Source organism: Oncorhynchus mykiss, chromosome 14, assembly GCF_057628025.1.
Source record: "Oncorhynchus mykiss isolate SJ-2025 chromosome 14, ASM5762802v1, whole genome shotgun sequence".
NCBI classification, from domain to species: Eukaryota; Metazoa; Chordata; class Actinopteri; order Salmoniformes; family Salmonidae; genus Oncorhynchus; species Oncorhynchus mykiss.
Genome location: NC_143035.1, coordinates 41,625,796 through 41,647,955, shown reverse-complemented (window position 1 = coordinate 41,647,955; position 22,160 = coordinate 41,625,796). Strand labels below are relative to the sequence as shown.

Here is a 22,160-nt window from a genome sequence, read left to right as displayed (position 1 = left end):
GGTGGACACTGGCAGGAGGAGTAGTGTCTCAATCACAGTCAAGCACCCAGGCTAACTGGATAACGTTTGCTAGCAATTATTTCCAGACACAAATGAGAGAACACCTCACTCCCGACTATTTTCCTCGCCCCTAGCAGAGCTGGTTAGGCTGTTTACATTTTATCCAGAGTGTTGGTGACTGTAACTGTGCTGCTGGCAACAATTCAATTACATGTTGTGCCGACTTTACTGACACCGACCATATTCAACCAGTGTTGAGCATTTGTAAATTCATCAGTTATTCTGCACTCAGAGTTCTCTGAAATCGGGAGACAGAATTATCAAAGTCCATTGAGAAAGCACAACGACTATACCGTTTAGTTAAGAATGATGTAAATAATCAAGTCAATAAACGTTGGATAGTTATATTATAGTTCATATACTACCTGGCAAATTCTATGTATTAGTAACCAACTACAGTTAGGTACCTAACAGTAGCTAACATACCAGTACATACTGCTGTATGGATAGCGTAACTAACAAATTGTCAGCCAACATAAAGTGTAAGTAACTTTAAAGTCATTACTTTATTACATTGCTCAACATGTTCTTAACATTTGTCATAATTAGTTAAAGTAAAGGATTTGTATCCGCTCTCGTCGGACTTCGACTGCATATTTTCCGCCATTTCCTTCAAATTTGCAAACCATGTGAAGCCACGTCAATTTCCTGAAGAAGTGCATTATGGGCCCTAACGTACGGAAATAGTGTCCTCTGCGTGTCAACTTCATATTTTGGAGATTTTAGTAAGACATCGGGGAACTTTTGGCATACTAACTACATCCATACTATGACCAATAATCATACTATATACCCAATCACGTTACAAATAGTGTGGTTTAGTATGAGTATTTTAACACAGCTCTACGGTCTGGTTTAATTTAAAAGAACGGAAGGAGAATCTTTCAACCAGGAAGTGAATTCAACCAATAGGATTTTGGCAAAGCGTCCTAAACTGACGTCAACCCGGTAACGACGAACAACCGGTAGGATTGTAGAGAAATCTGTGTTGATTTTCCGTTAACTGAATTGTTTTAATATACTCATCTAAAACGTGCAAACATCATGGTTTTCGATGTGAGGAGGTGAGTAAAATGATTTTGGTTCACAATTTTCAGGCTTAAATTACACAAATTGTCTTCTCTGTATATAGAGAATCCCCTGCTATCCTCTTGTTCCAAGTTTACTAGCCAACAAGTTAACGGTATGATAGTTGCTACAACAGGTATTATTATATTGTATCTGCGGGCAGTTGCAGTTTTATTGAGTCAGTAGATTGTCCAAAAAGTATACCCGTTTTGCCTGAAGAGATGCCCATTCAGACGAACTATTTAGCATCTAGGCTAACAGGCTATCATTCTGAAAAACACTAATAAAAGACACCTAAACTTTTAATTGTGAAATAAAACCTAATAGGCTATTATATTACACATACGTTAAATGATAGGCTATTGTTGTCTTACATTGTATTATTTATGCAGTATGTTATTTATTTTGTAAATATCCAAATACTTTTTTCTCTCCTTTTGTTGGTCCATTTAATATCAGCCATTGTTTCTGTCATGACCTATGCTTTCACCTATATTATGATTCTACTCCGGTGCACGAAGGAGAGACGATGAGGACTCATCTGTAGGATGTAGAGTACTGGTTCATACTCTGTTGGACCTACAGCGCCAAGAGACTGCGGTCAAGTGCACGCCAATATACACGTTATACCAGGCTGGTCTCATAGACTAGACGTAACATAGTAAAAGTAAATCCGGGACACTCAAATTAGTAAACTACACTACATGACCAAAAGTATGTAGACACCTGCTCGTCAATCACATCATTCCAAAAGCATTGGCATTAATATGGAGTTGGTCCCCCCTTTGCTGCTATAACAGCCTCCACTCTTCTGGGAAGGCTTTCCACTAGATGTTGGAATATTGCTGCTATAACAGCCTCCACTCTTCTGGGAAGGCTTTCCACTAGATGTTGGAACATTGCTGCTATAACAGCCCCCACTCTTCTGGGAAGGCTTTCCACTAGATGTTGGAACATTGCTGCTATAACAGCCTCCACTCTTCTGGGAAGGCTTTCCACTAGATGCTGGAACATTGCTGCTATAACAGCCTCCACTCTTCTGGGAAGGCTTTCCAATAGATGTTGGAACATTGCTGCTATAACAGCCTCCACTCTTCTGGGAAGGCTTTCCACTAGATGTTGGAACATTGCTGCTATAACAGCCTCCACTCTTCTGGGAAGGCTTTCCATTAGATGTTGGAACATTGCTGCAGGGACTTGCTTCCATTCAGCCACAAGCAGTAGTGAGGTTGTGCGATTAGGCCTGGCAGCGTTCCAATTTATCCCAAAGGTGTTTGAAGTGGTTTAGTTCAGGCCAGTCAAGTTCTTCCACACTGATCTCAACAAACCATTTCTGTATGGACCTCGCACAGGGGCATTGTCATGCTGAAACAGGAAAGGGCCTTCCCCAAAATGTTGCCACAAAGTTGGAATCACAGAATCGTCTAGAATGTTATTGTATGCTGTAGCATTAAGATTTCCCTTCACTGGAACTAAGGGGCCTGAACCATGAAAAACAGCCCCAGACCATTATTCCTCCTCCACCAAACTTTACAGTTGGCACTATGCATTGGGGCAGGTAGTGTTCTCCTGGCATCCGCCAAACCCAGATTTGTCCGTGGGACTGCCAGATGGTGACACGTGATTCACCACTCCAGAGAACGCGTTTCCACTGCTCTAGAGTACATTGGCAGCGAGCTTTACACCCCTCCAGAGAACGCGTTTCCACTGCTCTAGAGTACATTGGCAGCAAGCTTTACACCCCTCCAGAGAACGCGTTTCCACTGCTCCAGAGTCCATTGGCAGCGAGCTTTACACCCCTCCAGAGAACGCGTTTCCACTGCTCCAGAGTCCATTGGCAGCGAGCTTTACACCCCTCCAGCCGATGCTTGGCATTTCACATGGTGATTTTAGGCTTGGTCCCGACAAACACTTATTGTGCTGACAATGCTTCCAGAGGCAGTTTGCTGGGTCCTGATGATTTTTACGTGCAATGTGCTTCAGCACTCGGTGGTCCCGTTCTGTGAGCTTGTGTGGCCTACCACTTTATGGCTGAGACGTTGTTGCTCCTAGATGTTTCCACTTCACAATAACAGCCTTTATAGTTGACCGGGGGCAACTCTATCAGGGCAGAAATTTGACCAACTGACTTGTTGGAAAGGTGGCATCCTATGACGGTGTCACGTTGAAAGTCACTGAGCTCTTCAGTAAGGCCATTCTACTGACAATGTTTGTCTATGGAGATTGCATGGCTGTGTGTGTTAGATTTGATGAAATAGCCAAATCCACTCATTTGAAGTGGTGTCCAAATACTTTTGTGTATATATAGTGTATGTTACGTTTGGTATGGTTACATAAGACCGATAGTTACTTAAGGCAAAAACGAAAGTAGGGTGGTGGATGAGTGGGCATATAACGTGAACGTCTAGCAATCCATAGGTTGCAAGTTCGAATCTCCTCATTGACAACTTTAGCATTTGACCAACTTTTTAACTACTTACTACTTTTTAGCTACCCCTAGCCTAGCTAACGTTAGCCACCTAGCTAGAATTCGTGAAGAATATCATACATTTTCCAATTCGTAACATATCGTACAAAGTGTAATTCGTAACATATTATACGAAATAGATGGACATCCATAAATTAATACATACCATAAGAAACATTACATAGAGTAAAAGTAGTGGTTCAGATTTATGTACAGAATAATACGAAATGTTCTGAGACCAGGCTGGGTATACGGGTTCCAAATCTCACAGCCATTGTTTGCACACTGCTTGCCATCAGGGCTGGGACTTGCCTGGCTGCCTTGAGCTGTAAGAGCGGCTTCAAGTTGTGTAATGTTGAATCAAGATAATCATTCTACCCGACACAAGACCCTGGTAAGAGCATGTGTACTTTAGAACCTGCTATGTTGCGTCAAGACAGTTGCACCTTAAATACTGACCCACCTGTGAGACACCTCGTTATGGGAATGTCGCTGATACTGGTTTTGTCCAAAATGACACTCTATTCCCTACATAGTGCACTACTTTTGACCAGGGCCCTGTAGGGCAGTGGTTCCCTACTCCAGTACTACCAGCAGTACAGTTTGTTGTAGCCCTTGACAAACACACCTGATTCTACTTGTTAACTAATCATTTAGACCTTCAATGAGTTGAATCAGGTGAGTTTATCCAGGGCTACAATACAAAAAGTATACTGTTGTGCGTACTGTAGGACTTGAGCTGGGAACCACTGCTGTAGGGAATAGGGGGGCCATTTTAACTCCCAAACACAGGGGAAGATCAGAGTTTATTATGAGTTGACAATGATCTGAAGTCGAAAGACCTTTTTTGGTTTGTGAACATTTAACAATCTCATTTAGAATGTGTGGCCCCATTCTACATCCAACTAGCTAGCTGCCCCATTCTACATCCAACTAGCTAGCTGCCCCATTCTACATCCTACTATCTAGCTGCCCCATTCTACATCCTACTATCTAGCTGCCCCATTCTACATCCTACTATCTAGCTGCCCCATTCTACATCCTACTAGCTAGCTGCCCCATTCTACATCCGGCTAGCTAGCTGTCCCACTCCACATCCTACTATCTAGCTGCCCCATTCCACATCCAACTAGCTAGCTGCCCCATTCTACATCCAACTAGCTAGCTGCCCCATTCTACATCCAACTAGCTAGCTGTCCCACTCCACATCCAACTAGCTAGCTGCCCCATTCTACATCCGGCTAGCTAGCTGTCCCACTCCACATCCTACTATCTAGCTGCCCCATTCCACATCCAACTAGCTAGCTGCCCCATTCTACATCCTACTATCTAGCTGCCCCATTCTACATCCTACTAGCTAGCTGCCCCATTCTACATCCTACTAGCTAGCTGCCCCATTCTACATCCTACTAGCTAGCTGCCCCATTCTACATCCTACTAGCTAGCTGCCCCATTCTACATCCTACTATCTAGCTGCCCCATTCTGCATCCTACTATCTAGCTGCCCCATTCTACATCCAACTATCTAGCTGCCCCATTCTACATCCAACTATCTAGCTGCCCCATTCTACATCCAACTAGCTAGCTGTCCCACTCCACATCCAACTAGCTAGCTGTCCCACTCCACATCCAACTAGCTAGCTGTCCCACTCCACATCCAACTAGCTAGTTGCCCCACTCCACATCCAACTAGCTAGCTGCCCCATTGTACATCCAACTTGCTAGCTGTCCCACTCCACATCCAACTAGCTAGCTGTCCCACTCCACATCCAACTAGCTAGCTGTCCCACTCCACATCCAACTAGCTAGCTGTCCCACTCCACATCCAACTAGCTAGTTGCCCCACTCCACATCCAACTAGCTAGCTGCCCCATTCTACATCCAACTAGCTAGCTGTCCCACTCCACATCCAACTAGCTAGCTGCCCCACTCCACATCCAACTAGTTAGCTGTCACAGAGAACTCCACATCCAACTAGCTAGCTGTCCCAGAGAACCCAACCAGGCCCCACTCCACATCCAACTAGCTAGCTGTCCCACTCCACATCCAACTAGCTAGCTGTCCCACTCCACATCCAACTAGCTAGCTGCCCCACTCTACATCAACTAGCTAGCTGCCCCACTCCACATCCAACTAGCTAGCTGTCCCACTCCACATCCAACTAGCTAGCTGCCCCATTCTACATCCAACTAGCTAGCTGCCCCATTCTACATCCTACTAGCTAGCTGCCCCATTCTACATCCTACTATCTAGCTGCCCCATTCTACATCCTACTATCTAGCTGCCCCATTCTACATCCTACTATCTAGCTGCCCCATTCTACATCCTACTAGCTAGCTGCCCCATTCTACATCCGGCTAGCTAGCTGCCCCATTCTACATCCGGCTAGCTAGCTGTCCCACTCCACATCCTACTATCTAGCTGCCCCATTCCACATCCAACTAGCTAGCTGCCCCATTCTACATCCAACTAGCTAGCGGTCCCACTCCACATCCAACTAGCTAGCTGCCCCATTCTACATCCGGCTAGCTAGCTGTCCCACTCCACATCCAACTAGCTAGTTGCCCCACTCCACATCCAACTAGCTAGTTGCCCCACTCCACATCCAACTAGCTAGCTGCCCCATTCTACATCCAACTAGCTAGCTGTCCCACTCCACATCCAACTAGCTAGCTGCCCCACTCCACATCCAACTAGTTAGCTGTCACAGAGAACTCCACATCCAACTAGCTAGCTGTCCCAGAGAACCCAACCAGGCCCCACTCCACATCCAACTAGCTAGCTGTCCCACTCCACATCCAACTAGCTAGCTGTCCCACTCCACATCCAACTAGCTAGCTGCCCCACTCTACATCAACTAGCTAGCTGCCCCACTCCACATCCAACTAGCTAGCTGTCCCACTCCACATCCAACTAGCTAGCTGCCCCATTCTACATCCAACTAGCTAGCTGCCCCATTCTACATCCTACTAGCTAGCTGCCCCATTCTACATCCTACTATCTAGCTGCCCCATTCTACATCCTACTATCTAGCTGCCCCATTCTACATCCTACTATCTAGCTGCCCCATTCTACATCCTACTAGCTAGCTGCCCTATTCTACATCCGGCTAGCTAGCTGCCCCATTCTACATCCGGCTAGCTAGCTGTCCCACTCCACATCCTACTATCTAGCTGCCCCATTCCACATCCAACTAGCTAGCTGCCCCATTCTACATCCAACTAGCTAGCTGTCCCACTCCACATCCAACTAGCTAGCTGCCCCATTCTACATCCGGCTAGCTAGCTGTCCCACTCCACATCCTACTATCTAGCTGTCCCACTCCACATCCTACTATCTAGCTGCCCCATTCCACATCCAACTAGCTAGCTGCCCCATTCTACATCCTACTATCTAGCTGCCCCATTCTACATCCTACTAGCTAGCTGCCCCATTCTACATCCTACTAGCTAGCTGCCCCATTCTACATCCTACTAGCTAGCTGCCCCATTCTACATCCTACTAGCTAGCTGCCCCATTCTACATCCTACTATCTAGCTGCCCCATTCTGCATCCTACTATCTAGCTGCCCCATTCTACATCCAACTATCTAGCTGCCCCATTCTACATCCAACTAGCTAGCTGTCCCACTCCACATCCAACTAGCTAGCTGTCCCACTCCACATCCAACTAGCTAGCTGTCCCACTCCACATCCAACTAGCTAGCTGTCCCACTCCACATCCAACTAGCTAGCTGTCCCACTCCACATCCAACTAGCTAGTTGCCCCACTCCACATCCAACTAGCTAGCTGCCCCATTGTACATCCAACTTGCTAGCTGTCCCACTCCACATCCAACTAGCTAGCTGTCCCACTCCACATCCAACTAGCTAGCTGTCCCACTCCACATCCAACTAGCTAGCTGTCCCACTCCACATCCAACTAGCTAGTTGCCCCACTCCACATCCAACTAGCTAGCTGCCCCATTGTACATCCAACTTGCTAGCTGTCCCACTCCACATCCAACTAGCTAGCTGTCCCACTCCACATCCAACTAGCTAGCTGTCCCACTCCACATCCAACTAGCTAGCTGCCCCACTCTACATCAACTAGCTAGCTGCCCCACTCCACATCCAACTAGCTAGCTGTCCCACTCCACATCCAACTAGCTAGCTGTCCCACTCCACATCCAACTAGCTAGCTGTCCCACTCCACATCCAACTAGCTAGCTGCCCCACTCCACATTCAACTAGCTAGCTGTCCCAGAGAACTCCACATCCAACTAGCTAGCTGCCCCACTCCACATCCAACTAGTTAGCTGTCACAGAGAACTCCACATCCAACTAGCTAGCTGTCCCAGAGAACCCAACCAGGCCCCACTCCACATCCAACTAGCTAGCTGCCCCACTCCACATCCAACTAGCTAGCTGCCCCACTCCACATCCAACTAGCTAGCTGCCCCACTCTACATCCAACTAGCTGGCTGCCCCACTCCACATCCAACTAGCTGGCTGCCCCACTCCACATCCAACTAGCTGGCTGCCCCACTCCACATCCAACTAGCTAGCTGCCCCACTCCACATCCAACTAGCTAGCTGCCCCACTCCACATCCAACTAGCTAGCTGCCCCACTCCACATCCAACTAGCTAGCTGCCCCACTCCACATCCAACTAGCTAGCTGCCCCACTCCACATCCAACTAGCTAGCTGCCCCACTCCACATCCAACTAGCTAGCTGCCCCCTCCACATCCAACTAGCTAGCTGCCACACTCCACATCCACCTAGCTAGTTGCCCCAGAGAACTCAACATGTCAAGACCATGTTTCACTCTACATCCAACTAGCTAGCTGCCCTAGAGAACTCAACATGTCAAGACCATGTTTCCTGGGTCCTCTAGTAGTCTAGGGCAGTGTTTCCTGGGTGCTGTAGTAGTCCTAGAGCAGTGTTTCCTGGGTCCTGTAGTAGTCCTAGAGCAGTGTTTCCTGGGTCCTCTAGTAGTCTAGAGCAGTGTTTCCTGGTCCTGTAGTTGTCTAGAGCAGTGTTTCCTGGGTCCTCTAGTAGTCTAGAGCAGTGTTTCCTGGGTCCTCTAGTAGTCTAGAGCAGTGTTTCCTGGGTCCTCTAGTAGTCTAGAGCAGTGTTTCCTGGTCCTGTAGTAGTCCTAGAGCAGTGTTTCCTGGTCCTGTAGTAGTCCTAGAGCAGTGTTTCCTGGTCCTGTAGTAGTCTTAGAGCAGTCGTTCCTGGGTCCTGTAGTAGTCCTAGAGCAGTGTTTCCTGGTCCTGTAGTAGTCCTAGAGCAGTGTTTCCTGGGTCCTGTAGTAGTCTAGAGCAGTGTTTCCTGGGTCCTGTAGTAGTCTAGAGCAGTGTTTCCTGGGTCCTCTAGTAGTCTTAGAGCAGTGTCTCCTGGGTCCTGTAGTAGTCTAGAGCAATGTTTCCTGGTCCTGTAGTAGTCTAGAGCAGTGTTTCCTGGTCCTGTAGTAGTCTAGAGCAGTGTTTCCTGGGTCCTCTAGTAGTCTAGAGCAGTGTTTCCTGGGTCCTCTAGTAGTCTAGAGCAGTGTTTCCTGGGTCCTGTAGTAGTCCTAGAGCAGTGTCTCCTGGTCATGTAGTAGTCTAGAGCAGTGTTTCCTGGTCCTGTAGTAGTCCTAGAGCAGTGTTTCCTGGTCCTGTAGTAGTCCTAGAGCAGTGTTTCCTGGGTCCTGTAGTAGTCCTAGAGCAGTGTTTCCTGGTCCTGTAGTAGTCCTAGAGCAGTGTTTCCTGGTCCTGTAGTAGTCTAGAGCAGGGTTTCCTGGTCCTCTAGTAGTCTAGGACAGTGTTTCCTGGTCCTGTAGTAGTCCTAGAGCAGTGTCTCCTGGTCCTGTAGTAGTACTAGAGCAGTGTCTCCTGGTCCTGTAGTAGTCTAGAGCAGTGTTTCCTGGGTCCTGTAGTAGTCCAAAGCAGTGTTTCCTGGTTCCTGTAGTAGTCCTAGAGCAGTGTTTCCTGGTCCTGTAGTAGTCTAGAGCAGTGTTTCCTGGGTCCTGTAGTAGTCCTAGAGCAGTGTTTCCTGGTCCTGTAGTAGTCCTAGAGCAGTGTTTCCTGGGTCCTGTAGTAGTCTAGAGCAGTGTTTCCTGGGTCCTGTAGTAGTCCTAGAGCAGTGTTTCCTGGTCCTGTAGTAGTCTAGAGCAGTGTTTCCTGGTCCTGTAGTAGTCCTAGAGCAGTGTTTCCTGGTCCTGTAGTAGTCCTAGAGCAGTGTTTCCTGGGTCCTCTAGTAGTCTAGAGCAGTGTTTCCTGGTCCTGTAGTAGTCCTAGAGCAGTGTTTCCTGGTCCTCTAGTAGTCTAGAGCAGTGTTTCCTGGTCCTGTAGTAGTCCCAGAGCAGTGTTTCCTGGTCCTGTAGTATTCCTAAAGCAGTGTTTCCTGGTCCTGTAGTAGTCCTAGAGCAGTGTTTCCTGGGTCCTGTAGTAGTCCTAGAGCAGTGTTTCCTGGGTCCTGTAGTAGTCCTAGAGCAGTGTTTCATGGGTCCTGTAGTAGTCCTAGAGCAGTGTTTCATGGGTCCTGTAGTAGTCCTAGAGCAGTGTTTCCTGGGTCCTGTAGTAGTCCTAGAGCAGTGTTTCCTGGGTCCTGTAGTAGTCCTAGAGCAGTGTTTCCTGGGTCCTGTAGTAGTCCTAGAGCAGTGTTTCCTGGGTCCTGTAGTAGTCCTAGAGCACTGTTTCCTGGGTCCTGTAGTAGTCCTAGAGCAGTGTTTCCTGGGTCCTGTAGTAGTCCTAGAGCAGTGGTTCCTGGGTCCTCTAGTAGCATAGAACACACTGTCTTGATGTGTTATTGACTTTAGTTTTAGTAGCAAATTAGCAACGATCAGATCTTCCTGTACAATTAGGCCAATGCTGACCCGACTTGACACATCTTCCTGTACAATGAGGCCAATGCTGACCCGACTAGACACATCTTCCTGTACAATGAGGCCAATGCTGACCCGACTAGACACATCTTCCTGTACAATGAGGCCAATGCTGACCCGACTAGACACATCTTCCTGTACATTGAGGCCAATGCTGAATGGTGTGGGTATGTGTGTTCAGATGTTTGGTGTGTCTTGTGTACTTTTCCATGTGGCTGTCTGTGTGTTGGGGGTTAATAGGTCATTGCTGGGGTCAGATTTCAGGAATGTGTGAGGCTGTCTGGGCCTGTTTGTCATGGCTGTGTTTCAGAGCTAACATTCCACTGCTCTTCAGTAATGCTGCAAAGTATTCTGGGAATATAAAATGTGCTGAAAATACCCCCCCCCTCTCTCACCACCTCTCTCCTCTCCTCTCTCTCTGTCTCTCTCTCTCTTTCAAATAACTGTCAAATATCTCAAGCATAGGTTGGTCACTTTTTGTCTAAATTTGGTACTCAGAAGCTTGGTTAAACAGAATGCCACCGGTTGGCCTATAGGTGGCGCTGTTAAAAGCAGTCTCACTTAAATCCTCATATCCAAATTTACAACCAGAAGTGGTGTTTAAATGACCAAATTCGGCTCATGTCTTTTAACCTAGTTTGATAAAAACTAAGGGATTGCTCAAAACATGGCTGAGTTATTGACAAATCAAAAATCTGATTTTTTTACAGCATGTGGTATTGATATCTCTAAAAACAAGGGAACTATTAACAACTTTCTTTACATATGTAACACTCAAGCTCAAAATCATCTGCACACTTCGTCTCCTTATGAACCAACACCTCAGATTCATCCAGATGTAGTATTTAGAGGTTTTAATGGTTTTGAGAAAGAAAAACAAATTGGGGGAAAATGGGATCCCAGAAGTCCCAACGTTTTTGCAGTCATCATTTATATTCAGTACCAGTCAAAAGTTTGGACACCAACTCATTCCAGGGTTTTTCTTTATTTTCACTGTTTTCTACGTTGTGAAGACATCAAACATATGAAATTTCACATATTGAATAATGTAGTAACCAAAAAAGTGTTAAACAAATGAAAATATAGTTGAGATTCTTCAAAGTAGCCACCCTTTGCACTCTTGGCATTCTCTCAACCAGCTTCATGAGGTAGTCACCTGGAATGTATTTCAATGAACCTAGAGGCTAGCGTCCCACCTCTCAACAGCCAGTGAAACTGCAGGGCGCCAAATTCAAAACAACAACAGAAGTACCATAATTAAAATTCCTCAAACATAGACGTATTTTACACCATTTTAAAGATAAAACTCACGGTAATCCAACCACAGTGTCCGATTTCAAAAACGCTTTTCGGCGAAAGCAGAACATATCATTTATGTTAGGTCAGCAACTAGTCACAGAAAGCATTCAGTCATTTTCCAACCAAAGAGAGTACATGTATGTTTTGTTTGGTAAAGTAAATAATTATATCCCAAAATCTGATTTTACATTGGCGCGTTACGTTCAGTAGTTCCAAAACATCCAGAGAGCCACATCAATTTACAGAAATGCTCATAAAATGTTGATGAAAGTACAAGTATTATGCACAGAATTATAGATACACTTCTCCTTAATTAATGCAACCGCTGTGTCAGATAAAAAAAAAAAACTTTACCGAAAAAGCAATAATCTGAGTACAGCGCTCAGAGCCCAAATCAAGCCAAACAGATATCCGCCATGTTGGAGTCAACAGATGTCAGAATAGAATTATAAATATTCACTTACCTTTGATGATCTTCATCAGAATGCACTCCCAGAAATCCCAGTTCCACAATAAAGGTTTGTTTTGTTCGATAATGTCCATAATTCATGTCCAAATAGCTCCTTTTGTTTGCGCGTTCAGTCCAGTAATCCACATTCATGGCGCGCTTTCACTAGGAGCAGACGAAGTCAAAGTTCCGTTACATTTCGTAGCAACATGTCAAACGATGTTTAGAATCAATCTTTAACCTCTTGGGGATAGTGAGACGCTAGCGTCTCAAGTGGCCAATAGCCTCGGGAAATGCATAGCGCCAAATTCAAATAAAACGAGATAAAACTCAAACTTTCATTAAATCACACATGCAGGGTACTCTATTAAAGCTACACTCGTTGTGAATCCAGCCTACATGTCAGATTTTAAAAATGCTTTTCGGCAAAAGCATGAGAAGCTATTATCTGATAGCATGCACCCCCTGAACCAGTTGTAAACAAAAGAACTAGCGTAGCAGGCGCTACACAAAACGCTGAAATAAAATATAAAACATGCATTACCTTTGACAAGCTTCTTTGTTGGCACTCCAATATGTCCCATAAACATCACAATTGGTCCTTTTTTTTTGATTAATTCCGTCCATATATACCCAAAATGTTCATTTATAAAGCAGGTTTGATCCGGAAAAAAACAGCTTTCCAAAACACAACGTCACTATAAAACATTTCAAAAGTTGCCTATAAACTTTGCCAAAATATTTCAAACTACTTTTGTAATACAACTTTAGGTATTTTTAAACGTTAATAATCGATCAAATTGTAGACGGGGGAATCTGTATTCAATAGAGAAAGTAAACAAAACATGCACCATTTTCCCTCTTGCGTAACTATCAACAGTGTAATGTTGTTCCAGGATGTGCCTCTTCTTCGTTTCACCAATGATTAACTCCAACCCAATTCCAAAGACTGGTGACATCCTGTGGAAGTCATAGGAACTGTAAAATGGTCGCTATCAAATATCCCTTGGCAAAGACAACTGAGGGAACGGTCAGAGGCAAAAAAATATATAAATCTGAACAGTTTTTCCTCTGGGTTTTGCCTGCAACATAAGTTCTGTTATAGTCACAAACATGATTCAAACAGTTTTAGAAACTTCAGTGTTTTCTATCCAAATCTACTACTAATACTATGCATATCTTATGTTCTGGGGATGAGTAGCAGGCAGTTGAATTTGGGCATTTCATCCGGACGTGAAAATACTGCCCCCTGTCACCAAGAAGTTAACGTCTTTAGGGTAGGGGGCAGTATTGGGAATTTTGGATGAAAAGTGTTCCTATCCACACCTACTAATCATATGCATATAATATATTCCTGGCATGATTAGCAGGAAGTTGAAATTGTGCACGCTATTTATCCAAAAGTGGAAATGCTGCCCCCATAAATCTTCAATAATATTCCACCCGGACAATTCCTTTGTCTTCAGAAATGAAGTGGAACGTAGCTACCTTTCCCGTGAGCTCGTGAGACTGAGGCTGTGGCACTCACTCAAATAGCTCTTATGAGCCCCTCCTTTATAGTAGAACCCTTAAACCAGTTTCTAAATACTGTTGACATCTAGTGGAAGCCTTAGGAAGTGCAACATGACCAATATCCCACTGTGTATTCGATAGGGGCTGAGTTGGAAAAACTACAAACCTCAGATTTCCTGGTTGGATTTCTTCTCAGGTTTGTGCCTGCCATATGAGTTCTGTTATACTCACAGACATGATTCAAAATGTTTAGAAACTTCAGTGTTTTCTATCCAAATCTACTAATTATATGCACATTGTAGCTTTTATGACCGAGTAGCAGGCAGCTTAATTTGGGAACACTTTTAATCCAAAATTCCCAATGCTGCCCCCTACCCTAAAGAAGTTAACTTCTTGGTGACAGGGGGCAGTATTTTCACGTCCGGATGAAATGCCCAAGTTCAACTGCCTGCTACTCATCCCCAGAACATAAGATATGCATAGTATTAGTAGTAGATTTGGATAGAAAACACTGAAGTTTCTAAAACTGTTTGAATCATGTCTGTGAGTTTAACAGAACTTATTCAGCAGGCGAAACCCAGAGGACAAACCATTCAGATTTTTGGGGTGGGGTCACTCTTTTCAATGGGTTTTCATTGGTAATCCAGATTTCTAAGGGACCTTCTTGTAGTTCATATTGCTTCCACTGGATGTCAACAGTCTTTAGAAATTGGTTGAGGTTATTCCTTTGTGTAATGAAGAAGTACGGCCATCTTGAACGAGGGTCACTTGAAGTGTACTGTTAGAGGCGCGTGACCAGAAAGCATGCTTCAGTTTGTTTTCTTCCTGTATTGAACACAGATCATCCTGTCTTTAATTTTATTGATTATTTACGTAAAAAAATACCTAAAGTTGTATTACAAAAGTAGTTTGAAATGTTTTGGCAAAGTTTACAGGTAGCTTTTGACATATTTTGTAGTCACGTTGAACAAGTTGAAAACAGTCTGTTTTTCTGGATCATACGCGCCAAATAAATTGACATTTTGGGTATATATCGACGGAATTAATCGAACAAAAGGACAATTTGTGAAGTTTATGGGACATATTCCAACAAAAGAAGCTCGTCAAAAGTAAGGCATGAATTATATATATTTTTTTTAATATTTTTTATTTCTGCGTTTTGTCGCTCCTGCAGGGTTGAAATATGGTTTCTCTCTTTGTTTACTATGATGTTATCCTCAGATAATAGCATTGTTTGCTTTCGCCCAAAAGCCTTTTTGAAATCTGACATGTTGGCTGGATTCACAACAAGTGTAGCTTTAATTTGGTATCTTAAATGTGTGATTTAATGGAAGTTTGATTTTTATAGTAATTTATTTGAATTTGGCGTCCTGTATTTTCCCTGGCTATTGGCCAGGTGGGACGCCAGGTGGGACCCCAGCGAGGTTAACAGGCATGCCTTGTTAATTTGAACAATTTATTTCCTTTTTTATTGCGTTTGAGCCAATCAGTCGTGTTGTGACAAGGGTGTTATACAGAAGATTGCCCTATTTGGTAGTATTTATATATAAACTAAATAAGTCATGCTTTTTAAGAATGATTCCCTGCTACATTCCAAGATAACCAACCGACAGCTCAAGACTAAACTTCACTCGCGTCATCCTTGTGGTATTGAGATAATCACTGTAATGCTCTCAGTGATTGCACCTAAAGGACGATAGGTCCTACATGATAGAGTGCCTAAAGTTGCACCTAAAGTTGCACCTAACTGATCGTGTGTCCTTTCTGTCATCTTGTAAACCCCGTTCATTGCTGGTTTTTGTTTTTCTAACCCCTCCCTCTTTCTCTTCCATTAGGTTGGATATCTACAGGAAAGTACCCAAAGACCTGACCCAGCCCACGTACACAGGAGCTGTGGGTGAGTAGCCCTCCACACACACACACACACTTATCATGGTTCAGTTAGTCTACTCACCTGTCAGAGTTCAGGTATGTGCAGTCGTGGCCAAAAGTTTTGAGAACGACACAATATTAATTTTTACAAAGTTCGCTGCTTCAGTGTTTTTAGATATTTTTGTCAGATGTTACTATGGAATACTGAAGTATAATTACAATAATTTCATAAGTGTCAAAGTCTTTTATTGACAATTACATGCAGTTGGTGCAAAGAGTCAATATTTGCAGTGTTGACCCTTCTTTTTCAAGACCTCTGCCATCCTCGCTGGCATGCTGTCAATTAAGTTCTGGGCCACATCCTGACTGATGACAGGTGCTCCATCAAGCTGGAAAAGGCATTGTTCGTCACCAAACTGTTCCTGGATTCCTGGAGAAGTTGCTCTTGGAGGATGTGTTGGTACCATTCTTTATTCATGGCTGTGTTCTTAGGCAAAATTGTGAGTGAGCCCACTCCCTTGGCTGAGAAGCAACCCCACTCATGAATGGTCTCAGGATGCTTTACTGTTGGCATGACACAGGACTGATGGTAGCACTCACCGTGTCCTCATCCGGACAAGATTTTTTCCGGATGCCCCAAACAATTGGAAATGGGATTCATCAGAGAAAATGACTTTACCCCAGTCCTCAGCAGTCCAATCCCTGTACCTTTTGCAGAATTTCAGTCTGTCCCTGATGTTTTTCCTGGAGAGAAGTGTCTTCTTTGCTGCCCTTCTTGACACCAGGCCAGCCTCCAAAAGTATTCGCCTCACTGTGTGTGCAGATGCACTCACACCTGCCTGCTGCCATTCCTGAGCAAGCTCTGTACTGGTGATGCCCCGATCCCGCAGCTGAATCAACTTTAGGAGACGGTCCTGGCGCTTGCTGGACTTTCTTGGGCGCCCTGAAGCCTTCTTCACAACAATTGAACCGCTCTCCTTGAAGTTCTTGATGATCTGATAAATGGTTGATTTAGGTGCAATCTTACTAGCAGCAATATCCTTGCCTGTGAAGCCCTTTTTGTGCAAAGCATTTGACGGCACGTGTTTCCTTGCAGGTAACCATGGTTGACAGAGGAAGAACAATGATTCCAAGCTTCACCCTCCTTTTGAAGCTTCCAGTCTGTTATTTGAACTCAATCAGCATGACAGAGTGATCTTCAGCCGTGTCCTCGTCAACACTCACCTGTGTTAACAAGATAATCACTGACACCATGTCAGCTGGTCCTTTTGTGGCAGGGCTGAAATGCGGTGGAAATGTTTTTTGGGGATTCAGTTCATTTGCATGGCAAAGAGGGACTTTGCAATTAATTGCAATTCATCTGATCACTCTTCATAACATTCTGGAGTATATGCAAATTACCATCATACAAACTGAGGCAGCAGACTTCGTGAAAATTCATTTTTGTGTCATTATCAAACCTTTTGGCCACAACTGTACCTGTCACCTCATGGTTCAGCTGGTCTACTCACCTGTCAGAGTGCAGGTATGTACAGTTGAAGTTTACATACACCTTAGCCAAATAGTTAGAGAATTAACTAACTAATTGAAAAAAATCTAAATTCTAACTTTTTAATCACCAGAAACAGCTTTTGCCTGCAATCTAGCATCATCGAATTGGGCATAATGATTATGTCAAAAATATATATATATATTTTTCTGCGTAGGTTATCTAGGCACACTTCCTGCCCATCACTGACAGCTAAAATCAAATCATACGCTGTAGGGCCCTCAACAATAGAGCTCATCGTGAGGGGCCGCTGTAGGGCCCTCAACAATAGAGCTCATCGTGAGGGGCCGCTGTAGGGCCCTCAACAATAGAGCTCATCGTGAGGGGCCGCTGTGGGGCCCTCAACAATAGAGCTCATCGTGAGGGGCCGCTGTAGGGCCCTCAACAATAGAGCTCATCGTGAGGGGCCGCTGTGGGGCCCTCAACAATAGAGCTCATCGTGAGGGGCCGCTGTGGGGCCCTCAACAATAGACCTCATCGTGAGGGGCCGCTGTGGGGCCCTCAACAATAGAGCTCATTGTGAGGGGCCGCTGTAGGGCCCTCAACAATAGAGCTCATCGTGAGGGGGCGTTGTGGGGCCCTCAACAATAGAGCTCATCGTGGGGGGCCGCTGTTGGGCCCTCAACAATAGAGCTCATCGTGAGGGGGCGTTGTGGGGCCCTCAACAATAGAGCTCATCGTGGGGGGCCGCTGTTGGGCCCTCAACAATAGAGCTCATCGTGGGGGGCCGCTGTTGGGCCCTCAACAATGGAGCTTATCGTAGCCGCTGTAGCTTGTGGGTAGCTTTAAGGCACTGCATCTCATTGCTAGAGGCGTCACTACAGACCCTGGCTCAGAGGTCTAAGGCACTGCATCTCATTGCTAGAGGCGTCACTACAGACCCTGGTTCAGCGGTCCAAGACACGGCATCTCATTGCTAGAGGCGTCACTACAGACCCTGGTTCAGTGGTCTAAGGCATCTCATTGCTAGAGGCGTCACTACAGACCCTGGTTCAGTGGTCTAAGGCATCTCAGTGCTAGAGGTGTCACTACAGACACCCTGTTTCCAATCTAGTTTGTATCACCCCCGGCCGTGATTGGGAGTCCCATAGGGCGGCGAACAATTGGCCCATCGTCGTCTGGGTTTGGCTCGGTGTAGGCCGTCATTGTAAATAATAATTTGTTCTTAACTGACTTGCCTGGTTAAACAAATGTTAAATAAATACTTTTTTTTTTTAAATTGCCACATCCAAACCAGCCCCCCCCCCCCCCACCTTGCAAGAAAACCATTCTAGCTGCCCCCCCGTCGTGACAGCGAAGAGAGAAATGTTTAGTTTCCTGCAATTCTGCACAATTTAGAAAAAAAATGGAGGCAAATGTTTTCGGTTTTTAATATAACCGAAGATCAATGTGCCCCACCCCTGTGGGTGATTCCCACCATGCTTACTTCACTGCCCATACTGCACACACTAGATGTATCCTGCCCAGGCATCTCTAGGGAGAATGGGGGGGGGGGGGGGGTTTAAATCATTTATTTTCCTAAATCATTTTAATTAAACGTTGGGCTTAAAATATAAATGTTTGTAATTGAACATCTGAAAACGTTAGAACAGGACACATCTGAGTGGGCACGTGCCCCTGAACTTCCTTATTAAACACATGACACCACTGGCTAGGTGGATACCTGTAATTACTCAGGGGAAACACAACCGTGTGTAAGAGAATGTTAATGATTTCCTGTGCCCCGCCCCCTCAGCCCTCAGGCATTCTAGAACTGTCAGTCAGTCCTCTGGTATCCGGTGGAATCTTTTGTTTCTTTGTTCTGTCATGTTGTTTTCCTGTTTTGTCACCAGGCTGTCACCGTGTCAGGCGCCTGACAGTGATTATACACGGGGATTACTAGGAGATCAGCTATGTGGTTGTTTTGTTTCAGTTTACTAATCATTACCAGCGTTGATTCATCATTGGCCCATCCCTGATGACATCAAGGGAGAATGTAAACACGGTTGACATTCAAATGTATTTATACAGCCCTTCTTATATCAGCCGATGTCACAAAGTGCTGTACAGAAACCCAGCCTAAAACCTCAAACAGCAAGCAATGCAGGTGGCTAGGAAAAACTCCCTAGAAAGGTCAGAACCTAGGAAGAAACCTAGAGAGGAACCAGGCTATGAGGGGTGGAGATTATAAACCTAGAGAGGAACCAGGTTATGAGGGGTGGCCAGTTCTCTTCTGGCTGTGTCGGGTGGAGATTATAACAGAACATGGCCAATATGTTCAAAAGTTCATAGATGACCAGCAGAGTCAAATAATAATAATCACAGTAGTTGTTGAGGGTGCAACAGGTCAGCACCTCAGGAGTAAATGTCATTTGGCTTTTCATAGCTGATCATTCAGAGTATCTCTACTGCTCCTGCTGTCTCTAGAGAGTTAAAAACAGTATGTCTGGGACAGGAAGCACGTCCGGTGAACAGGTCAGGGTTCCATAGCCGCAGGCGGAAGAGTTGAAACTGGAGCAGCAGTACGGCCAGGTGGACTGGGGACAGCAAGGAGTCATCATGCCAAGTAGTCCTGAGGCATTGTCCTAGGGCTCAGGTCCTCCGAGAGGGGACAGGGACAGAGCATACTTAAATTCACACAGGACACCGGATAAGACAGGAGAAGTACTCCAGATATAACAAACTGACCCTAGCCCCCCGACACGTAAACTACTGCAGCATAAATACTGGAGGCTGAGACAGGAGGGGTCATGAGACACTGTGGCCCTGTCCGATGACACCCCCGGACAGGGCCAAACAGGCAGGATATAACCCCACCCACTTTGCCAAAGCACAGCCCCCACACCACTAGAGGGATATCTTCAACCACCAACTTACCATCCTGAGACAAGGCTGAGTATAGCCCACAAAGATCTCCTGCCCTCTGACATCACCGGAGGTAGGTCACATTCTTATGATGTCATTGAGGCTGAGTGAGTCTCTCTCTCGCTCTCTAGTCTTTTCCAACTCTATTTTGACCACTGACCCCTACAGAACGTACTCAGATGGGCACCCCTTGTCTCTTTGTGAAGACTAAAAGCTATTTAATTAGTGTAAAGAAATATGGCACAGATTCCATGTATTATACCAGATGGTAGGATACCATATTGATACCATAGTATTTCTAGTACTTACAGTAAGTAGCCATTTCTTTCATATCGATAAGGAATGGCTATGCTACATTGTTTTCCTCTGGTAGAACACAGTGAACTCCCTATAGCCCTGCCCTCCTCCCTATAGCCCCTCCTCTCCCCCTCTACAGACCCTCCTCTCCCCCCTCTACAGACCCTCCTCTCCCCCCCTCTACACAGACCCTCCTCTCCCCCCTCTACAGACCCTCCTCTCCCCCCTCTACAGACCCTCCTCTCCCCCGCTCTACAGACCCTCCTCTCCCCCCCTCTACAGACCCTCCTCTCCCCCCCTCTACAGACCCTCCTCTCCCCCCTTCTACAGACCCTGGTCCGCTGGGCTGGGCTACCTGCCGGTCCGCTGGGCTGCTACTCAGCGCTCTATTGTCTCTCCTACCACTCTGACATTGCAAATACATTTAAAACAGTATCATTCTTTTAAAACTCACCTCACTGTGATGAACAATTTGAATAGAGAAGTTGAACAACAGGATGAAACTGAGTGGAAAACATGGTCACAGCGATTTCTAAGGCGATGATTAATTCAAAACACTCATTACCATATTAGAGCTGATGCATAGGTTTATAGGAAGAGCAGCATGTGTACTCAGAGCAGAGGGGGGAAGAACGGAAGCACAGGGACAAAATGGCAGCTACAGATATCTGATAGAAAACACTTAGTAGTGAATTACATTTAGTAGTGAATTACATTTAGTAGTGAATTACATTTAGTAGTGAATTACATTTAGTAGTGAATTACATTTAGTAGTGAATTACATTCAGTAGTGAATTACATTTAGTAGTGAATTACATTTAGTAGTGAATTACATTTAGTAGTGAATTACATTTAGTAGTGAATTACATTCAGTAGTGAATTACATTTAGTAGTGAATTACATTCAGTAGTGAATTACATTTAGTAGTGAATTACATTTAGTAGTGAATTACATTTAGTAGTGAATTACATTCAGTAGTGAATTACATTTAGTAGTGAATTACATTTAGTAGTGAATTACATTCAGTAGTGAATTACATTCAGTAGTGAATTACATTCAAGTGTAACGTCATCACCTCATGTGTGCCGTACAACAGAGACTCACCAGTAGATACAGAACTCCTGACTGACTCAACTGTTCTGGGGAACTACGGTGAGCCTCATAGTGTCAAATAATGTGGCCGGTGAGAGAAAGAACGTGATCTCCTTTATCTCCTAACATGTTGCACAGGTTGACTGCAGGTTTTTACCTAACGTAGCTATAAATATGTAATGGACTTGGCCAAGGCTAGAAACTACTGCTCATTAGTAATGGACTGGGCCAAGGCTATAAACTACTGCTCATTAGTAATGGACTGGGCCAAGGCTAGAAACTACTGCTCATTAGTAATGGACTGGGCCAAGGCTAGAAACTACTGCTCATTGGAGGGTTATTCTCTAGTAGATTACGGAAGTTTTAGAAGGTTCTAGAAGTTTTAGGCTGATGGACTGCAGCCCATAGTGGGGTGGGTCTCAGCCCAAAATCCTTTATTTGGTTTAATAGCAGTGTATCGCTCAATAAACAAATCTAACTGTGGATATCCCTCTCTCCTCTCCTCTCCTCTCCTCTCCTCTCCTCTCCTCTCCTCTCCTCTCCTCTCCTCTCCTCTCCTCTCCTCTCCTCTCCTCTCCTCTCCTCTCCTCTCCTCCTTCCCCTTCTCTCCTCCCTCCTCTCCCCTCCACAGTGTCCATTATCTGCTGTGTCTTCATGTTGTTCCTGTTCCTCTCTGAGCTGAAGGGATTCATAGCCACTGAAATGTAAGTACGTACACACCTCCTCTACCTCCACTGACACATTAAATACTAAAAGTACCCGATGAGCACATTATTTCCTGGTTTAAAACTCAGAGACATTCAG

General features: G+C 45.0%; 1 protein-coding gene across 1 annotated transcript in view; it reads left to right on the top strand.

Moving 5' to 3' along the window:
* Window positions 1-707: 707 nt before the first annotated feature.
* The window catches only part of LOC110487959 (endoplasmic reticulum-Golgi intermediate compartment protein 1), a 44,206-nt gene continuing 22,753 nt past the window's right edge, over window positions 708-22,160 (top strand). Inside the window, exons 1-3 of the mRNA XM_036943561.2 lie at window positions 708-1,124; window positions 15,538-15,599; window positions 21,988-22,060. Of these exons, the coding sequence (XP_036799456.1) occupies window positions 1,105-1,124; window positions 15,538-15,599; window positions 21,988-22,060 (155 nt within the window). The 5' untranslated portion in view covers window positions 708-1,104. The remainder of the gene's footprint in view (window positions 1,125-15,537; window positions 15,600-21,987; window positions 22,061-22,160) is intronic.